The sequence below is a fragment of the Nycticebus coucang genome, chromosome 9 (genome assembly GCF_027406575.1).
Source record: "Nycticebus coucang isolate mNycCou1 chromosome 9, mNycCou1.pri, whole genome shotgun sequence".
NCBI lineage: Eukaryota > Metazoa > Chordata > Mammalia > Primates > Lorisidae > Nycticebus > Nycticebus coucang.
This window is the reverse complement of record NC_069788.1, coordinates 22,977,282-22,998,055: the sequence shown is the minus strand read 5'-3', so window position 1 is coordinate 22,998,055 and position 20,774 is coordinate 22,977,282. Positions and strand designations below refer to the sequence as shown.

Here is a 20,774-nt window from a genome sequence, read left to right as displayed (position 1 = left end):
GAGTTTGACACCAGCCTGAGCAAGAGTGAGACTCCATCTCTACTAAAAATAGAAAAATTCGTCATGTGTTGTAGTTGGTGCCTGTAGTCCCAAGCTATTCAGGAGGCTGAGGCAAGAGGATTGCTTGAGCCCAAGAGTTTGAGGTTGCTGTGAGCTATGATAATGCCACTGCCACTCAACTCCACAGCAACAGAGTAGGACTTTGTCTCAAATTAAAAAAAAAAACAACAACAAAAAACAACAACAAAGAATGCCAATTTTCAGACTGGTACTCTGTGCTGAGGGAGTGATAAGACCAAAGAGATAAGGAGTGGGAGGCATGGCTGGCTTGGGAAGGCAGGACACAGGCAGACCTTTGGGGAAATGGATCTGGAAAGCAGAGCCAGAGTCAGATGGGGAGGGAGGGTACATGTCACACTGGAAAGCAAAGTGGTAACAGCCACACAACTGGACCCTCATCTTCATATAAGTTAGTGGATTCCCCTTCATTCCCCTTTCCCTCCACATAATGAGAAGCATTTGCATTCTCTCTTGTAGGCCAGGTGCAGTGGCTCACCCCTGTCATCCTAGCACCTGGGAGGGGGGGGGAAGGATTGCTTGAGGTCAGGAGTTTGAGATCCGCTTGAGAAATTTAGCAAAAGAATCGCCTAAGCCCAGGAGTTGGAGGTTGCTGTGAGTTGTGTGACGCCGTGGCAGTCTACCGAAGGCGATAAAGTCAGACTCTGTCTCTACAAAAGAAACAAACAAAAAAGAGTGAGAGAGAGAGAAATATAGCAAGATCCCTGTCTCTACAAAAGATAAAAGGAAATTTAGTCAGGCATGGTAGCACACACCTGTCCCAGCTACTTGGGAGCCTGAGGCAGGAGGGTCACTTGAGCCCACGTGAAAGAGCAAGATCCTGTCTGAAAACAATAAAGAAAACAACAGAAATGTCTATTTTATTAATCTATTTTCACTTGTGTAAGATGACTGTCAAGCCCAAACTGAGGTACTACTATAGATGTTTAAAATAATGTAAAGAAAATGTATTTTAGAATAAAGCATAGACATAGTAAAAAAAAAAAAAAGTCCAACCCAAGTCAAACGAAACTTGAACCTGAAGCCCTTGATTCTGCATCCTCCTCCCTTGCCTTCCCCACTTCCCCCACCCTGTTCTCCCATATCCCATCTGTCACCAGACCCTGCCAATTCTATCTTCACGCTACTTCTTTCACTGGGATTAGAATCAAAACCTCGGTTCTTACCCTTCCTTTGTACTTATAGCCATGCAACTGGGACAATTCTTTGTTCCTGAGTTTGTGTGTGTGTGTGTGTGTGTTTATGGAGGGGCAGGATAGGATTCCAATGAGATAATGCACACAAAAGCCCCTTATGAAGGGTCATGTACTTTTAAAATGTTAGGTTTTATTCAGGACTTTCATGTGTATTATCTTGATGAGTAGGTCCCAAATTTTATAATTTTATGAAACTAAAAAAATTTCATCGACTGATCTAGAATTTCCAACTTGATAAAATAAAGAAAATTCTCTTACTGTATCATTGTGTAAAAAGAAGGACATTTTAACAGAAAAAGCACTGAATAGACATCCTCTTGGAATACAAAACAGTTGTTCCCAACCCAGCACTTACATTTCTATACCACACAGTCTTAATTTAGGGGCAGATTGGCCTCAAATAGTGGTTCTAGGATTGGCATTTGAGAATCATTGTCCTGGAGTAAAATGCCCAAAGATAACTTTCTGAACCCCATCTATCCCATCTTGTCTTTTTTTCCAGCCCATGCTGTGCTTGGCATCCAACATTGTTTTGTCAAACGAATCAATGAATGAATGGATAACACATCTTGAGCACAACCAAGAGATGTGCCTGATTCATTGCACTTAGGTAAAGGGAGGAGACAGATGATTCTTAATACTTTTATATTTAGATACAGAGAAGAGAGCTGAGAATCTATTTCCCCCCTCACATATTCTCAACTTTAGGGGTCACAAGATTACACTCTCATATTTCAACTGGTTTCATTTCCAAATTTGATCCCCCACATATGAAACATTACCTCAGCTGAGGCTTTTATGATAAAATATAAAATGTTGGATAGGCGCAGTGGCTCATGCCTGTAATTCTAGCACTCTGGGAGGCTGAGGCAGATGCGGAGACCAGCCAGAGTCAGAGCAAATCCCCATGTCTACTAAAAATAGAAAAACTAGCCAGGCATTGTGGCAGGCGTCTGTAGTCCCAGCTACTTAGCAGGCTGAGGCAAGAGGATCGCTTGAGCCTAAAAGTTTGATGTTGCTGTGACCTATGATGCCCTGGTACTCTACCCAGGGTGACAGAGTGAGACTCTGTCTCAAAAAAAAAAAAAAAGAAAAAAAAAAAGAAAATATAAAATGTTTTAGGGAAAAAACTCAGACTTTAAATATGAATATCTGCTAAATAATTTAGTTATTGGTTTAGTTTATTAAGCAGAGTTACATTTGGATATTCATAAAAACTGGAATATATAAAATAAATTTACATAATTTCTTTAAGTTATTTAACTCTTGAATCGCTAAGAATTCCTCTTAAAACATAAATTATTGTCAAACATTTTTGGCTTTTCAATTTTTCCCCTAGCACTTTTCTATGAATTTCATTGATTTCAAGGTAGCTGTTTTGAAGTTTATATTGTATGTTAAAAATTATGTGTCACACAGAGATATGAAAATTGTTGCTTGGTTATTCACATATGGCTAAGCCATAAATACACAAAATGTCTTAGCAGTGAAAAAAAGCAAAGGCATAACTACTAACGCGTATTTTTCTTCCTTAATATTTTGTAACTCCATTAGGGTTAAGGGATGTTTTAAACAACCTTGAGCTATTTGGAGGAGTGCTTTATATAACAACATTGTTTATCTTCCACAGAATAAACACTCCAAAGCCCTAGTACTTTTTCCCCTAAGCTAATGCATTCTAGAAAGAACTCAGTCATAAAAGTCCATTACCTCTAATTCAAATAAAATAACTGTTGAAGCAGAAAAGTTTGATTTTTAAGAAAAGATAGTTTCCTAAAATTTCTAGATTAAAACCATATTAAGTTGCCACAGGTAGCATCTATCTTATAAGTAACATTATAAATCAAAAGATTTATTGTTAACCTATTTTACGATTAGTACTTTTCAAACCAGAGTAATAAAAAGAAACCTTCATAAGGAATAAAAGTATTGAAGATAATCAGTGTATTATTTTTATGTCATTGTTACTAAGAAAGTTTTATATGCTCATAGTTAAAACATTCACATAAAAGCTAAACGCATTTATGTATAAACACAAAATTATAAAACCAACACAATTAAAATTAACAATTTTTTTTTTTTTTTGGCAGTTTTTAGCCGGGGCTGGGTTTGAACCCGCCACCTCTGGCATATGGGGCCAGCGCCCCACTCCATTGAGCCACAGGTGCCGCCCAAACAGTATTATTTTAATTTACGAGATTATGTTTTGCCAGAATTAAAAAGCGTATGTTGAGGTTAACAATAGAAAGAATTTCTCACTTTTTTTACATGATTTTTTTATTTTGAGCACAGTAGATTATCACCTGATTCACTGCCATAGAGTTGGTTGTTTATTCAGATTTAAAGAATAAATTTGTTTTTGCCGACTGCGATTGATTGGTGGGCCGATTTAATTGTTCACTCCAAAATACAAGAGAGAGCATTCAACTGAGAATTCAACACTGCCTGTACAGTGCTGCCAGTTGGTATATATGAAAACAGAATGAGAACAATGCTCTTCTTGTGTTACCAATAGAGCCCTTGCTGGATAGGCGGGGAAGCTTCTTTAGACTCACTTATACCTTTTGAATTATAACCCTGTGAAAACTTGTGTCCTGACACAAACTTCTGTTCCAGCTACTGTGAAATCTTTGATCAGTGAATTAAGGCGTCATTTGTCATATAGGGCTCCAGTGAAACCTTTTCATGTTTGAGTTCACCTCTCTTTTGTTCTCAATTTAAATAATACTTTATTTGTCTACATTGGTTTGTTTTTACAATAGCAAACCAAACCTCAACTTATTAAATATCTTAAGAAACTAAAGTCTTCTTTTTTTTTTCAGAGACAGAGTCTCACTTTATTGCCCTTGGTAGAGTGCTATGGCTTCACAGCTCACAGCAACCTCCAACTCCTGGGCTTAGGTGATTCTCTTGCCTCAGCCTCCCGAGTAGTTGCGACTACAGGCCCTCGCCACAATGCCCAGCTATTTTTTCCTTTTTGGGGTTGCAATTTGCCCAGGGCTGGGTTTGAACCCGCCACCCTCACTCGGTATATGGGCCAGTGCCCTACCCACTGAGCCACAGGCGCTGCCCCAAGAAACTAAAGTCTTATTCATGAGAATATCTTGCAATTGCAAATTATGATTGCAAATTATGATTAGAAGCTAGTTTTTTCTTGATAACTATTGAGAAAAAAAAAACAAATTGGTGATAATGGTGGTGCAGGGTGATAATTGATATTTTGACTTTAGAACCTGCAAATTTAAGATCAGATAGGTATGCTTACCAGTACATTGCAACCCAAACTGTTTCATTTCAGATGATCATGTGACATCAGTGGGACTGGTGTCACATACAATAGCTGATACATAGAGTTATAGTAGAACCACTGTAAATTAACCACCCACAGGACTGTAATGTGCTGGTCAACTTAATGGAGGTGGTCAACATAAGGAACTGTACTGATATGTACATCTGGGCATGTCTGGTCTATGAAAATTAGGTCAACTTAAGAAGGTGGTCTATCTAGGGAGGTGGCCATCTGTGAAGGGTCTACTATGTTTGGAAAAACATAGTCTTCCAGGCTCAGCACCTGAAGTACAGTGGTTACCATGCAGGCCACATACACTTAGGCTGGTGGTTTCAAACCCACCCTGGAGACAGCCAAACAACAATGACAACTGCAACAACAACAAAAAAAAGCTGGGCGCTGTGGTAGGTGCCTGTAGTCCCAGCTACTTGGGAGGCTGAGGCAAGAGAATCCTTAAGCCCAAGAGTTTGAGGTTGCTGTGAGCTGTGATGCCATGGCACTCTACTAAGGGCGACATAGTGAGACTCTGTCTCAAAAACAAAACAACCAAAAAAATATAGTCTTCCAGATAACACAGGATATGCTTTTCATGAAACTTTTTAAGCTTATCATAAAAATTGAAGAAAAAAATGGGAAGAAAAAAAGGAAATTACAATAGAATGAAGGGACTCCAGAGATTCAATTGGTTGAAGAAATCCTGGATTAGAACATATAAATGAAATTCTTTGAAAACTATAATGTACTCTACAAATGCCGATACTGTCATGATTATTAGGAAACAAATATAATTGGGAAAATGTGGTTTTAGTAGCCTATAAAAAGATTGGATTAACTCTACACGGCAAACTGAAAATTCCCACAGTGAAGGTCATTAATCAAAGTTTCTAGAAAAACAGCTGTTCCTGCCTGCGCTGGAAAAAACACAAAACAACCTAATTCCTTCATAACATACTCTGGGGAAGACTGACATTGGATGTAAGAGTCACTTATGGGCCTGGTTATGCTTGTGGGTTGGGTGCGAAGCTGGAGCTTTTGATTTGAGATCTTTGCTTGGGGCCTAGGGGTAGGGGGGGTACAGAGAGGCCTGGAAAGAAAGCATTAGGTGAGAAGCCTGTTTAGGGTGGAGTCCCAAGCACATACTCTAACTGCTTCTGGGGCACTAACCTTGAAATATTTAATCCCGCAGGAAAAAAATCATATTGCTCCCGGAAAGATGGAGTTTTTACTATGTGAGACCTGAATGATAGATTGCATTTTGTTGTTCAAAGAGAAGAAAATGCAGGTAAGGTGATTCTTCACATGTCAGGAAGGTCGTTTTCCTCTCCATACCCCAGGATAGCTCTCAATGTTGATCCCAAAGTGTTTAGGTTGGTCACAACCTAGAGATGGGTCTTGCATAGCGAATTTCACTCCAGTTCAAATTTAAATAGGGAAGGAACAAGGAAAGCAGATTTACTTTTATTTTCTAACTTCCCATTTTCTGCAGCGTTAATATCATCTTCCAGCCAAGAATGCTGACTTTTGGACATGATTATCACTCCGTTAGTCAAGTTGGAATTAAATCTGGCATCGTAATAGGATCATATTTACACCTACTTCAGTTTCCAGAGATCAGCCAACGGAGAGAAAATATTTTGATCAGGAATGTCAATGGGAAAGCCAAAATCTAGAGTGAAAACACATCTTCGTGAGGATTACATCATAAAGCGTATGACAGCCCATCTGGAATTAGGGATAAATACAGCAAAGTTCAATTCAGTTCAGCAGACAGCTATAGAGTGTCTGTTCTCTGCTAGGGATGGAGCAGAGGCAGAAGAGGTAGGGCACAGAAACACGTGAGATGGTCTGCTTGGTCTCAAGGGGCTCATGGTCAACAACCAGTCTCATATTAAAAATTCAAATATTCAGAGCTGTTTGAGCTTAAACAGAGAACGATTGATGTTGCCAGGATCCAGTCGGAAAATCCTGGGTTAGAACATATAAATGAAATTCTTTGAAAACTAGAATGGACTCTACAAATGCCAATACTGTCATTATTATAGTAACCAATGAAAACACATCTTCGTGAATAACCAATTCATTTTAGAAATTCTTGGTTAGCAGCTTACATAGATAGGATATTGAGAAATGCCATCAATTATAGAGCATAAGTGAAATTGTGTTTGAGTGTAATTCCTTGGTTACTTAGATTCTTTTCTTGGGCTCCCTTTCTTCAATTCAATTCTTTTAAACACAAACAAGATGATTGTAGGGAGATGGGTCTTGCATAGCGAATTTCACTCCAGTTCAAATTTAAATAGGGAAGGAACAAGGAACATTGTACTAAATTGTTAGGCACCAAACTGTGTTAAGTGCTCACCTAAAATAAGTATTTCTTATAATCTCTGGATGCTCTGAGCTGGCTTGAATAATTAGCACTGTAATTAAATGAATACTGCCCCCCAAAAGTTCATCTGACATAGAGCAATGAAATGCCTAAAACTATAGTGCATAGGGTAATTATCCATAAATGGTAAGTGGCACTTAGAAGTACCAATGTTTAAAATTATTTCCACATGGCTAAAACAAGGTTAGACGTTTTTTTTTCTGTACTCCTTTTTAGTCACCTGTTATCTATAAGTAGCACTAAACTCAAAATGTTTGCTCAATACCGCGTTCAGGGTGAGATTCATTGTGTACTCAGCTCAACACTACGCTGGCCCAAGTGCATAGTGCTTCCCAAGACAGTTTCCCAGATGCATCTGGGGTGCTAAGTCTCCCAGTAGGACAGACAGTTCCTGGGAGGCTCAGGTAACCTCCATCCTGGGTCATTAAAAAGGGGTGCAGGATTCACTGTCAAATGGGATTAAAAATTTAGGTGAGGGTGGTGACTCTTAGTAAAAAAGACCTTTTGATCTTGGCACCTGATAGCTTCAGAGATAATGGAGTCAGACAAGGAAGAGGAACTGTGTTGTCAGGCTGAGCTCCCTTCCCAGCACCGTGCTTGGGAGCGGCAGGGGACCACATGAGTATATCTGCTCTGCAGGAACCCGAGCCTTCAGCAATCCATGCTGTGAAATCTCAGCCCCTATTACAATGTTAGGTCTGCCTTGGGTCTAATAGGACGGGAAAGGTAGGGCAGAAGGCCCCCACTACTGCATCCTTCTTCTCTCCGGAGCTAATGACTAGCTTGAATTTGATCATTTTCCTTTTTTTTTTTTGAGACAGAGTCTCAAGCTGTCACCTGGGTAGAGTGCCAGGGTGACATCATAACTCACAGCAACCTCCAACTCTTGGGCTCAAGCAATTCTCTTGCCTCAGTTTTTAGTATTTTTAGTAGAGACAGGGACTTGCTCTGGCTTAGGCTGGTCTCAAACCCATGAGCTCAAGCAATCCACCTTCCTCAGCCTCCCAGAGTGCTAGGATTATAGGCGTGAGACACTGCGCCGGCCAAATTTGATCCTTTTCCACTTGCAGTATGTATCCTATTTATTTCACTTTAAAAAAAACTTTTACAAAAGTGCCAAATTATATCATACATCAGGGTTCAGCAAGAGGCAGATAGCATGATCAAAACAGGCTAATTCAAGGTGGGTTTTTTTTTTTTTTTTTTTTAGACAAATTCTCCCTCTGTTGCCCAGGCTGGATAGAAGGCTAGTTTGCAGTGGTGCAATGGATAGCTCACTGTAGCCTTGAATCTTGGGCTTATGTAATCCACCTGAGTAGCTGGGACTACAGGTACACTGTCACCACACCCTGCTAATATATATTTTTTAATTTTTGTAAAAATGGGGATCTCTGTGTTGCCCAGGCTGGCCTTGAACTCCTGGGCTCAAGCAGTCTTCCTGCCTCAGCCTCAAGGACGGCAATCAAGGAGGGCTTACTGTCTCTAGGCCTGAAAGAGAGATGGGAGGTGCCACTATACCCAGAGTGTGTCATTTAGAGTCAGCCACCTTGGAAGGAGCAATGACAGGTCGAGGGACACGGGCTGCCTTGCAAGGAGGCAGGTCTGGGGATAAATACAGTGATCTCTCTTTCTTTTATTCTTCCCATTTCCTTTGGGGGCTCCTAATTTACTGAACCTAATTCGAAGTAGAAAGCACAATAAAACTTTACGTGGTCCATTCAAATGGGGAACAGAGAGCAGAGGAGAGAGAGCTAGAGGTAGGTGAGGTGTGGAAAATGGAAAATAGTCAGCATTCACATGTATTCTCCTATGACTTGGTTTTTTAGTTAACTTTATGTTTTTACAATTTGTCCATGTTGATGCTCTTACTTTAATTGTGGTTCATTTGTTTTCACTTTTAAAAAAAACACTGAACTGTGTGAACAGACCACAATTTATTTATTCATGTCTGATGATGGAGAGTTTCCAGTGTTTTTCTGTTCTTCTGTTGCCATGAATGCCCTGAATGGTGTGTTTTGATGCCCATGCATACAAATTTCTCTAGAGAATATACTCACAGTAGAATTATTGTAGTAGGAAAAGGGTTATATGCCTTCAAATTTACTAGGTGATGCCACACTGTTTTTCAAAGTAATTATATCAATTACCTACCTACCTACAACCTATGAGTTCCTTGTGGACACTTGATATTTTAAACTTAAAAATATTTTGTCCGGGCGGCGCCTGTGGTTCATTTGGTAAGGCGCCAGCCCCATATACCGAGGGTGGCGGGTTCAAACCCGGCCCCGGCCAAACTGCAACCAAAAAATAGCCGGGCGTTGTGGCAGGTGCCTGTAGTCCCAGCTACTCGGGAAGCTGAGGTAAGAGAATCGCTTCAGCCCAGGAGTTGGAGGTTGCTGTGAGCTGTGTGATGCCACAGCACTCTACCGAGGGCGAAAAAGTGAGACTCTTGACTCTACAAAAAAAAAAAAAAAAAAAATTTTGTCCATCTGGTGCTTATAGTATATCATCTCTTTGTGGTTTTAATTTTCATATCCCCTGTTACTGATGAGACTGGACATATTTTCACTTGATCTTAGCCAACTGAAATACCTGTTCAGTTCCCCCTCCTTTTTTATTGTTTTTATTTTTTCTTATTGATTATAATACTGTGTTAATTATATCTTTTCTCATTTGCGAGTCTCTAAAAATATTTTTACACACTTTTAAAACTAAAGTTCTTAATGTAGTTAAAATGATCAATCCTTCTCTTTTTATATTTTGTTTTAAAAACGTGTTTAATGTACATGGTGGCTCATATCTGTAATCCTAGCATTCTGGGAGGTAGAGGCAGGTAGCTTGCCTGAACTCATGAGTTTGAGACCAGCCTGAGCAAGAGTGAGACCCTGTCTCTAAATATAGCCAGGCATTGTGGCTGGTGCCTGCAGTCCCAGCTACTCCAGAGGCTGAGGCAAGAGGATCTCTTGAGCCCAAGAGTTTGAGGTTGCTGTGAGCTAGGATGCCACAGTATTCTACCCAGGGTGATAGAGTGAGACTTTGTCTTCCAAAAAAAAAATGTAAATGTTTAATATAGATAACACAAAAGCTAACATTTTACCCACTTTTAAGCCTACAGTTCATTGGCATGAAGTACATTTCCATGGCTGTGTGGTCGTCACCATCGTCCACCATTAGGAACTGCTTGTGCATTTTCCTAATGTCTTAAGACATTCTTTGCTCTGTCAAGACCATAAAGACTTATCCATAAATTGGTTGTAAACTCTTAAAATTTTGCTTTTTATATTACAGTTCTCAAATCATCTGGAATTGATGGGAACAAATTTTATCCCCCACACTGGGTAGCCAATTTTCCCAGCACCATGTAGAATTGTCTTTTCTTGGTTGATTTGTGCTAGGGATCTATCAGACACTAGGTTTCTTCATGGGTGTGGGATTGTATCTGGGTTTTCTGTTCCATTGCTTGATTTTTTTTTTATTCCTGTACCAGTATCACATAGTCTGAAATATTATGGAATTATAAGCCTCCATCTGCCTGAAATGCTGTTTCCTAAAGATATACATAACTAAATCCCTAATTTTCTTCTGGTCTCTGTTTCATAGTCTTATTTTTAGCCAAGCTTTCCTGCCCATCCTTTCAAAAATTTCAATGCCTCTTTCAGAAACATTATATCCTCCTTCTGTAGTTTATTTTTTCTGCTAAGTAGTTATTATCTAACATAGTAATGTGTGTATTTACCTTATTTATTGTCTCTTTTTCCCATTAGGATATAAGGCTTATGAGGGTGGGTTTTTTTTGGCTCTTTCCTTATTTTTGGATCCTGAGCATAGAAAACATTGCCTCTCACTGAGTAGGTGTTTAATTAATATTTCTGGAACAAATCAAATAATGTTGATATATGGATGGGTAGCCCTTCATCCCTGCACTACCCTTTAAGAGTAGGATTTCTCTCTAGTTCTCTGTCTCCTTGATGTTAGATGAATAAAAGCAGTCTAAAACAAAGGGAGAGGGCCAAGCACGGTGGCTCACACCTGTAATCCTAGCACTCTGGGATGCCAAGGTAGGTGGGACTGCGTGAGCTCATGGGTTCGAGACCAGCCTGAGCAAGAGTGAGACCCCTGTCTCTAAAAAAATAGCTCGGTGTTGTGGCAGGCACTTGTACTCCCAGCTACTTTGGAGGCTGAGGCAAGAGAATCGCTTAAGCCCAAGAATTTGACAAGAGTTTGAGGTTGCTGTGAGCTGTGACGCCACAGCACTCTACTGAGGGCAATAAAGTAAGACTCTTATAAATAAATAAATAAAATAAAACACAGAGAGAAAGAGTGAGATGTTTTCTTTAGCTTTCTTTCTCAGCCAACTCCCATAGGTGGGCAGTGAATTAGGGAGGGGAGAGGGACCAAAGGTGCGCTATGTCTACATTAGCTTTTATGGGTCAGCTATCCTGCTGGAAGGGCCTCCTGCTCTCTGCTTTTCATGGCAAGCAGTCCTGGCAGGACCTAGAGTTTATAGCATGTGTACTTGGTAGAGAGGCTTACCATGCCCTTAGTTTTTAGGGTAACACACCTAGCACAGGAGAGGAGGGAATTCTGGCTTTGGTTTACGCAAGCATGGCAACTAAAATCTCAGCTGTAAGTATGACCCAGGAGGACAGAAGTCCGGGAGCTGTGGAGTCATCTAAGGGTCAACGTCTCTTGTGGCAGTATGTTTGTAGCTGGGTAGTGCTAAGGGCAGGCACTGAATTGTGCAGTGATGATTCATGGAAATTCTGCCACAGAAGGTACTCTGTGCTTTATTACAGGCTAAACTGGGGAGCTAAGTCATTCTGGAAGGAATGTGTATGAAGTTTTCAGATGAGGACTTGGAGTTTTATAGGTTGCAGTCACATTTGATTCAAACCATCTGTTTAATGGGAAGCTGAACCCAGCACTTTTTTTTTTTTTTTTGGTTTTTGGCCGGGGCTGGGTTTGAACCCGCCACCTCTGGCATATGGGACTGGTGCCCTACTCCTTGAGCCACAGGCGCCGCCCTGAACCCAGCACTTTTTTTCCTACATCTCTGAGAGTATTCAGCAGTTCAGTCTCATAAATAGTTAATATTTGTTGAGAGCCCAAAGAGTGTGAGGCACTGGTATTATGAAAATGAACAACATCACAGTTGTCCATTTTTGAGATATTTATGGTTCAGTAGAAGTAAAAATTTTGTGTTTAAATGTGTTTTCTTCCCCTTAATTGTGAGGTCAGCATCCATAGTTTATAAAAGTCTGGGTTGCCAGGGCTCAGCATTGTGTCAGTCCATTTATGTTGATGAAATGAACACACAAAAGGACTCACAGTGCTTTATTGTGGTGCATTATTGCTACAGCGATATGCAGATTTGTATTGTAATTGCCTCTGGGTACCACAGACATTCTTCACAACGAGGTAGGATCAAAACTGTGGCATTAGAAAACAGTAAAAACGTTGTAATAGCTAACCAACATGGGCTTATTTCGTTCCCTGAGCCTCAAAATAGGTTTTTCATATGATGAAAAGGCAGCTATTATGTGACATGGTTAGTAAGATGTTGGTAATGGTAAACATGAACATATTTTCCCAATACTTTCTGCGTTAGTCATAAAAATGGCATTATTTACTTCATCCTTTAATGTGGAAGATACTGTAGTAGGCACTTTATAGATCACAAAGAGAAATAAAAAGGTCTGACCAAAAAGAGCTTAAAATCTAGAAGTGAGTGGGGTTGGTCAACCTCTTGAAAGTGTACAAAATTGGTGTGCAAGTGCATCTTTCTGAGGAGAGCTTTTATCAGAGCATCTACCGGTCTATGTTCACAAAAGATTAAGAATCTCTGTAGTAGAGGGATACAACTAGAGAAAATTATACCATGTGGGAGTCATAAAGTGCCTTGGGGATTTAAATGAGGAACAATAAAGGTAGCAACACTTTTCAATGTAAATTCTTTGCCTGTTTTGCCAGGGAAAATTTCTTTGCTGCTAAATATTCTGAAAACTTAGCTGTTGATAGAGTTAAACATAAGTGATAACTTTTATCACTAGTTATTTTATGTATGAATTATCTGTTCTTTATCTTTTCCCATGTTTCAGTTTGTCTTAGGATTTTTTCCCCTAATGAATTAAGTTCTTTGTATCCTGATGGCATTAATATTTTTAATGTTATATTTTTGGCAAATCTTTTCCCTAGTTTGATGAATGCCAAATAATTTTGTGAATTTTTTAGATGCATAGTTTTATTTTTTGATAGTCAATTTTGTGTGTTTATTTAATTATTTTTTTGAGACAGAGTCCACTCTGTCACCCTGGGTAGAGTGAGGTAGCATCATAGCTCACAGCAACCTCAAACTCCTGGGCTTGAGCAATCCTCTTGCCTTAGCCTCCCAAGTAGCTGGGACTACAGGCCTGTGCCATGACACCCAGCTAGTTTTTCTATTTTTAGTAGAGACAGGGTCTCACTTTTGCTCAGGCTGGTCTTGAACTCCTGAGCTTCAAGCAGTCCATCTACCTTGGCTTCCCGGAGTGCTAGGATTACAGGTGTGAGCCACCACACCCAGCCTCATGCTTATTTTTTATTTTTATTTTTTTAAAGAAGTATGGGGTGAGGCAAGTCAACCAAAACGGGGGAATCAGGTGGGACAACCCATGAGCAGATAAAAATCAAAGACTTGAATAAGTCTTTCTTTCTCCCTGAAACCCTGTCAGCACTCATGTTTATTTTTTTAAGAGACTATCTGTAATCCTCGCTGGACCATGGTGGTGTGATCATAGTTCACTATAAACTTCAACTCCTGCCTCAATCTCCTGAGTAGCCAGGACTACAGGTGCACACCACCATGCTGGCTAACTTTTTGTATTTTTAATATTTTTTTTAGAGACAGGATCTTGCTATGTTGCACAGACTAGTTTTGAACTGTAGGCCTCCAGTGATCCTCCTGCCTTGACCTCCCAAAGTCTTGATATTATAGGCAGGATCCACTACACCCAGCTATATAGTCAAATATTTAGATTTTTTTCTTTGTAAATATTCTTATAGTCTGTACTCCAGTTTTTTTTTTTCCCCAGGCAGTTAACATACTTTCAGGTGTCTTCTTTGGATTAAATAATGTGTCTGATACAAAGAGGAAAGAAATGTGGGGAAGGTCTGCTGTCACATCAGTGGATGGTACCACTGTGGTGACAAATGTGGAGACATTTCCCCCGAGTTAGAATTTGGCTCTGATATCATGTAACCTTTTGAAGTCACTTCTCTGTTCTTCTGTTAGGGTTAATAATACACCCTTCCTCATGATTATTAGAATAAAATTGATACCTAAACTGCTTAAAACAGGTAAAGTCAGTGCCAGCCACAGTTAAGTCCATGCTGGGTAGGACTCTTCATTTCCAATGGTTACCTCTACAAGCGCCTCCCTCTATCTTCTGTAAGTGAGACACATCTCCTAGAGGCCATGAGCGAAGTTTATTCCCAGTATTTGAAAACCTTGCAGACAGCGCTAGAAGAGCTGGAGTGGCTCTGACGCGCCTCTTCTGAGTCTGCAGTTTGACATCTGGAAAGCCAGCGGCACATCCATTCTCCCCCGCGCTTCCACTTCTCGAACCCTACCTTGCCCTAAGCCTAGCTCTTTTAATTCCTGCAGACCTGGAGTGATTTCTGAGAGTGTGCCTTCATTCACTCATTCCAGTTCATTGTACAGATACTTCGCTGAGCGCTTATGTGTGGCAGGCATTGCAGGGGAGGGAGGAGTGAACCGAATTTGGAAGCTGCCCTATAGAGCTTGCCGTCCAATAGGAAAATAAAAATGTGTATTGTACATAGATGGGCAAACTAACAATTACCTTGTAGCTCCTGTATTCTCATCTGCAAAATGGGGGTCAATGAAAGATTAAACGAGGTAATAGTGAGTCGGGTGCGAAAAGGATCTTAGTGCCCATTCTGCCTCCATTCCTCCCCAGGGCAGAAACTGACGGTGCCAGGCGTGCAAGTTAAAGCGACACATTATCCTCGAGTCGTGGAATCTCTGCTAGTGTCCCAAGCGAAGTTATAGAGGTTCCCTCTCCGGCGTGTGGAAGTTTAGCTGCTATTGTTAGCATTCCTCCACCCTAGTTTCAACTGTCAAAAGCTACCGACTCCACATACAGGAGGTGCCCCTTAAAATTGTCTGGGAAAGATATCCCCCCAAACACTCACATTCAATTTTTTTAAAGCTGGTAGAGAGGGTGAAACACCCAGCCCGCGATCCCCCGAGCGCGCGCCAGCCGGGCCGGGGGTGGAGGTGGGGGGCGGGACGTCGAGGGGCGGGTCTTCTGCGCCGCTCGCTTCCGCTTCCGGTCCCTTACGAACTCTCCCGCCATCCGGGAGAAGCTGCTGTCAGCGTCTGTGCTTTCGCGCGTTTGGCTGCTTACAAGTAAGAAAAACTCCTGCGAACTTAGGATGGAGAGCAGTCCTGGTGTTGAGGCTTGGAAGTTGAGAGGAAAGGGAGATTGCTTTGGGAACTGGTTGGTGGATTGGGGCAGAGACCCAGGTGCCAGAGTGGAGTTGGGGGGAGACAGCTTTGCCTGAGGACTAGGACAGGGAAGGCATCAGGGGTGGCACATTTATAAGGCACTTGTAGTGCCCCCTATAAGGGAGTTCAGAGACTGGATTCGCAAGACAGTTCTATTTCCCAGGCTCGTAAGATAGGGACCCAGTCCATTACATTTCTCATCTAGCCAGAATCTAGTGACCTTTCCTCTGGGTTCAGGATTGCAGCCCATATACAACCTCCTCTTAAACTCTTGGGATTGCAGTGATCCAAAGGCACTGACCAATAGTGAGCAGGCAACACCACCCGACCTCATACTGCTGAAAGTTAGGACCACCACCACCTGCATCTCTTCTAGCACCTCCCGCCATAACAAATTATTACCGGTGTATTGTAGAAAATCTGTAAAATACAGAAGGAAGTCGCCCGGGGCAATCCCTGTTAACATTTTGTTAACTTCAACATTATTTTCTATGTGTGAGGAATTATTTTTGTTTTTTCTTTTTCTTTTTTAAATGTTTTTAGAGACAGAATCTCACTTTATCGCCCTCGGTAGAGTGCTGTGGCGTCACAGCTCACAGCAACCTCCAACTCCTGGGCTTAGGCGATTCTCTTGCCCCAGCCTCCCGAGTAGCTGTGACTACAGGTGCCAGCCACAATGCCCGGCTGTTTTTTTGTTGCAGTTTGGCCCTGGCCCGGTTCAAACCCGCCACCCTCGGTATATGGGACCGGCGCCTTGCCCACTGAGCTACAGGTGCTGCCCTATTTTTGTTTTTTCCTTTCAACTTTATTTTTCATCATTTTAACCTTTCTATGTGCCTTCCTTCAAGGTAACCAAGATGCTGTTTTCTGGAGGAAAGAGGAGAAAGCTGAGATTGGCAGGTGACCAGAAAAATTCTGTCTATCCTCATTGCCTTCAGTTTTACTTGGAACCACCTTCTGAAAACATATCTTTGACAGAGTTTGAAAACTTCGCTATTGATAGACTTAAATGTAAGTGATATTTAAATTAGAATGTGTATGTTCTTGAAAAGCACATATATCCTTGTGAGAATGAATGAAAGTAATTTATTTCTTTCAAGGATCCAGTCAACAAATATTTATTGAGGATTTGCTCTTGAGAATTTAGTATTCATTCATTTATTTATCATACAATGAACATTTATTGAGTGCTGCTGTGTTCTAAGTGGGAAAGAATAATGTGTTACCTTTGTTGAAACTATATTCTAGTACATAGAGACAGACTTCCAAAATAATAGTTATAATTTGTATTTTAACTGCTCTAGTAGAAGTAAATAGTAGTGCTGTTGAAACAGAAGCGGGAGTGACTGACTTAGTCTGATTAAGGAAAATTTAGAGAAGTTGTTATAAGATCTTGACCTTAATGGATGAGTAAAAATTTTCCAACAGAGAAGTGAAAGTTTTTTTCTAAGCTGAGATGATAGCCTTTACACAGTCTTGGAGGCATGAAAGAGAATGTCATGTTTGGGAGAAAAGTGAAAAATGTTCAGGGTGGATGAAAAAGTTTGGATAACCAAGGACATTTTTGCCATGCTAATGGTATAAATAATAATGGGAAGTAAGAAGGATTTGGGCACTGTCTTGGAGGCCTGCTTCCTTAGTGTGTTAATGGAAAAAAGAATGAGCTAGATAGGAACTGAAACAGAAATGCTAGTGCTATCGGCAAAACTTATGTTCTAGCATATCCTTGTGGGAAAATCAGACAAGGTGAGATACTGTTAATCATTCTTAGAGGGAAAGGTAAGAACTGTTAATACAGAGAGGGGGTACTTAGTACCTGTTTGTCAAATGAAAGAGCGAAGACAAGGGAGAAATGGTTTAAGAAAGCTTAGCAGTGTCACATGCTTCACGAGGATTAAGATGATGTTTGAAAAGTATCCTTGGGTTTGGAACTTAAGAGTTGAATTGATATGGGTCTATACTAAGCTACTGACAATAGGAATGGTAGGAAGGGAAAGATTTAAGGGATGCTGAAAAGATATCATTGATAGGATTTGGCAAGTGTTTGGGCTGAAGTTCCTACTTAGATGATCTGGTGGATAAAAACTCTGCTAATGGACATGGGGGCGTTAGGAAGAGGACTGGGAATGAGGGGGAAGATAATTACTTTGGTTTTAATACCATAATAAGCAGGTACCTGTGGGACAATGTTTTATATTCAGGAGGCAATTTAGAAGTTTTTCATTCTTGAATTTAGAAATGGCTCAAAAGAAGAATTCATCTGAGGAAGGATTGATAAGGGGCTTTAGGAAGCTCTGGACCTCATATAACACCTGTTCAGGATAGTTCATTTGGCTGATCGGATGGCCTGGTTTCTTCACTGCTGTGTCCTCTCCTTTTTGGGAAAGGAAGGGGTGTTTTTTTTTTTTAATTTTTTGATGAGTCTATGGTGAGTAAATGAAGCAGACTGCTCTATATGAAGGATGCAAACAAGGGGAGCTTAGTTTTTTTTCATACTGACACACTTTTCCATTCCTTAGCAGTGGTAGCTCCCCACAGCACTGATTATCCACCATTTGTCCCTCTTTTCTGATTGAGAATCTTGGGTATTATATTATGCTGTGGGACATGGATGTTTTCTGTACATAGATGGAGATTATCCTCTTACAACCATATGTACTTTGTGTCTACAAAGATGGTTGTAACTTGTCATATTTTGTAAGTAATTAAGGAGTTGCTATCCATAGATTTTTGTCTTAGATTTCACTTTTTAACATTATCTTGCATTATGCTTTTTTTTCTCTTTCTTGTTTTTAGTGCTAAAATCAGTTGAAAATCTTGGTGTGAGCTATGTGAAAGGAACTGAGCAATACCAGAGTAAGTTAGAAGCTGAGCTTCGAAAGCTCAAGTTTTCCTACAGAGTAAGTAAAAAAGAAAAAAGCAAAGTTCTTTCGGTTTGTGTATACTCATGTACTGAATGTCAGTCATGAGAAATGTCTTTTGTGAGGCACAAGGTTTTTATGAAGACTAATATGGACTCTGCTTGAAGATACCTGCGTCTATTACGGGTGATTGACATGTAGTCAGGTGAATATAATATGGCAGGGTTTCTCCTTGGGACTGTTATCATTTGGGGCCTAATAATTCTTTTTTTTTTTTTTTTCGTACAGACAGAGTCTCACTTTATGGCCCTCGGTAGAGTGCCGTGGCATCACACAGCTCACAGCAACCTCCAACTCCTGGGCTTAAGTGATTCTCTTGCCTCAGCCTCCTGAGTAGCTGGGACTACAGGCGCCCGCCACAACGCCCGGCTATTTTTTTGGTTGCAGTTTGGCCGGGGCTGGGTTTGAACCCGCCACCCTCGGTATATGGGGCCGGCGCCTTACCGACTGAGCCACAGGCGCCGCCCTGGGCCTAATAATTCTTACAGCAAGAACTGTCCTGTGCGTTGTAGGCTGTTAAGTAGCATCCCTGGCTCCTGCCCATTGGGTATCTCCAAACATTGCCAGGTGTATCCTGTGCAATATGTGATGCTGAATGCTATCACTAGATGTGTGTTCCGGGAACTCTGAGAGCACATATAATTACCTAGCCCAGACTGGGGAGTGTTGGGAAGGCTTTCCAGAGGACGTAGTGTTGGACATGCATCTTGACAGATGTGATCAGATTATTTTGAGAAGATGACTGCCAATAGCAGATTGGCAGGGTCACATCTGATATGACGGAAACCAGTTAGGAGCCTGGAAATCAGTGGTTCTCAACCTTGCTAATGCCACAACCCTTTAATACAGGGTTGTGGCCCACAGGTTGAGAACCGCTGCTGGAAATGATGAAAGTCTGAATTAATTGGGAGATAGGGACCGATTGAAGAGATACTAAGAAGGTAGAATCAAAAGTTTTAGTCTCTGCATGCAGAGAGAGAGAGAAGAGAGAACAGTTATGTGAATGACACCCAGATTCCTATTTAGGGCAATTAGGTGGATGGTATTTTGAGATGCAATATTTGGGAGGAGAAGCAAGTCTTAGGATGTAAAGCTTAGTTCTTGACATGAATTTGAGATGTCTGTGGAGATGTCTGGGGACATTTGGATGTATAGATGTGGACTTAGAAGACATCCATAGTTGGAGTGTAGATTTAGGGCAAAGTTGAAGTCATCAGGAGAGGTGAGAGCACCCTAGGGAAATATTTGCATGAGAAGAGAAGATAATGGAGGACAAGATCTTGTGTTAAGGTGAAGTAGAACTGGAGGAGGCTGGGGAAGCCGTTGAGAAGGATCTTTCTGAGTAGGAGGAGATGAAGCAGGATAGCGGTGCATAGAAGCCAAGGAAGGCTGGAGTTTTGGTGATAATGATCATGATATTAATAATGATAGTAGGGAATAACAGCAGTGGACATTTATATTATGCTTACTGCCTACCAGATTTTGTTTGGGCTCATAGATGATAAATGGTGGAGTCTAGACGTGAATCCAAGTATTTTGTTTCTGTGGTGGTGCTATTAACCTCAAGAGTTTCAGAAGCTTAAGACAGATTATGTAAGATGACTTGTATGGTATCCATTGGATTTAGGAGTTGGATGGGCCCTTATAGCTACAACAGAAGTCAGAACAATGACAGTGTTAGAGGAGGAGTGTGGAGAGGTGGATATGGAATATGTAATCTTTTAAGATATTTAGCTGAAAAGGCAGAGGAGAAACAGGAGAAATAGGGCAGTATAGAGGATGTTTTAGGGAAAAGAGAAGATGCATATATTTGTGTGTGTGTGTATCTGTTTATCATCTCTCTCTCTGTACTATATATGAATGGAGACAAATATGTTTATAAGCTGAACAAAACAGCTAGAATAGAAAGAAGAAGCGGGGAGTCTGAAGCTACTTTGAGAGAGCATTTGGTAAATCAAGGTCCTCAAGAGGCAAGAGCAAATGGATTGGACAGTTTGGTGCAGGGATTAGCTTACTGTGTGAGGAAGGAGAGGTGCCTGGTTCACAGACATGCAAGGGGAGACAATGCAACATGTGGATGCAGAAGATGGGGGTCCAAGGAGTCTGCCTAGTGACCTTTATTTGTAAAGGAGCTGAAGTCATCTGTTGAGAGACAGAAAGGTGCTACATAGGGGCCCTGGAGCAGCCGAAGAAGTGAGGGAGGATGATTATATGTTAGGTCCCAATCCTGCTGTTTACCTTGGCAAGGTTCGTGACTGTGCTCTCTGTGCCTTCACCTTTGAGGTAAAGAAACATGTGTCTCCCTCAGGCTTTTTAAAAAAAGGATTAAGTGAATCACAATGTTAATATGTTAAAAATGCTTAGGTGCCTGGTACACAGTAAGTACTATTTTGGA

General features: G+C 40.9%; 1 protein-coding gene across 4 annotated transcripts in view; it reads left to right on the top strand.

The window, feature by feature from the left end:
- The window catches only part of PRIM2 (DNA primase subunit 2), a 460,188-nt gene that overhangs the window by 145,047 nt on the left and 294,367 nt on the right, over positions 1–20,774 (top strand). For 3 of the 4 annotated variants that reach the window (XM_053600944.1, XM_053600945.1, XM_053600947.1), the window contains exons 2-4: positions 5,750–5,845; positions 16,307–16,469; positions 18,255–18,358. In XM_053600944.1, the coding sequence (XP_053456919.1) occupies positions 5,804–5,845; positions 16,307–16,469; positions 18,255–18,358 (309 nt within the window). In that variant the 5' untranslated portion in view covers positions 5,750–5,803. Of the gene's footprint in view, positions 1–5,749; positions 5,846–15,282; positions 15,360–16,306; positions 16,470–18,254; positions 18,359–20,774 lie in introns of those variants that run through there. The other variant, XM_053600946.1, reaches the window with a different exon arrangement.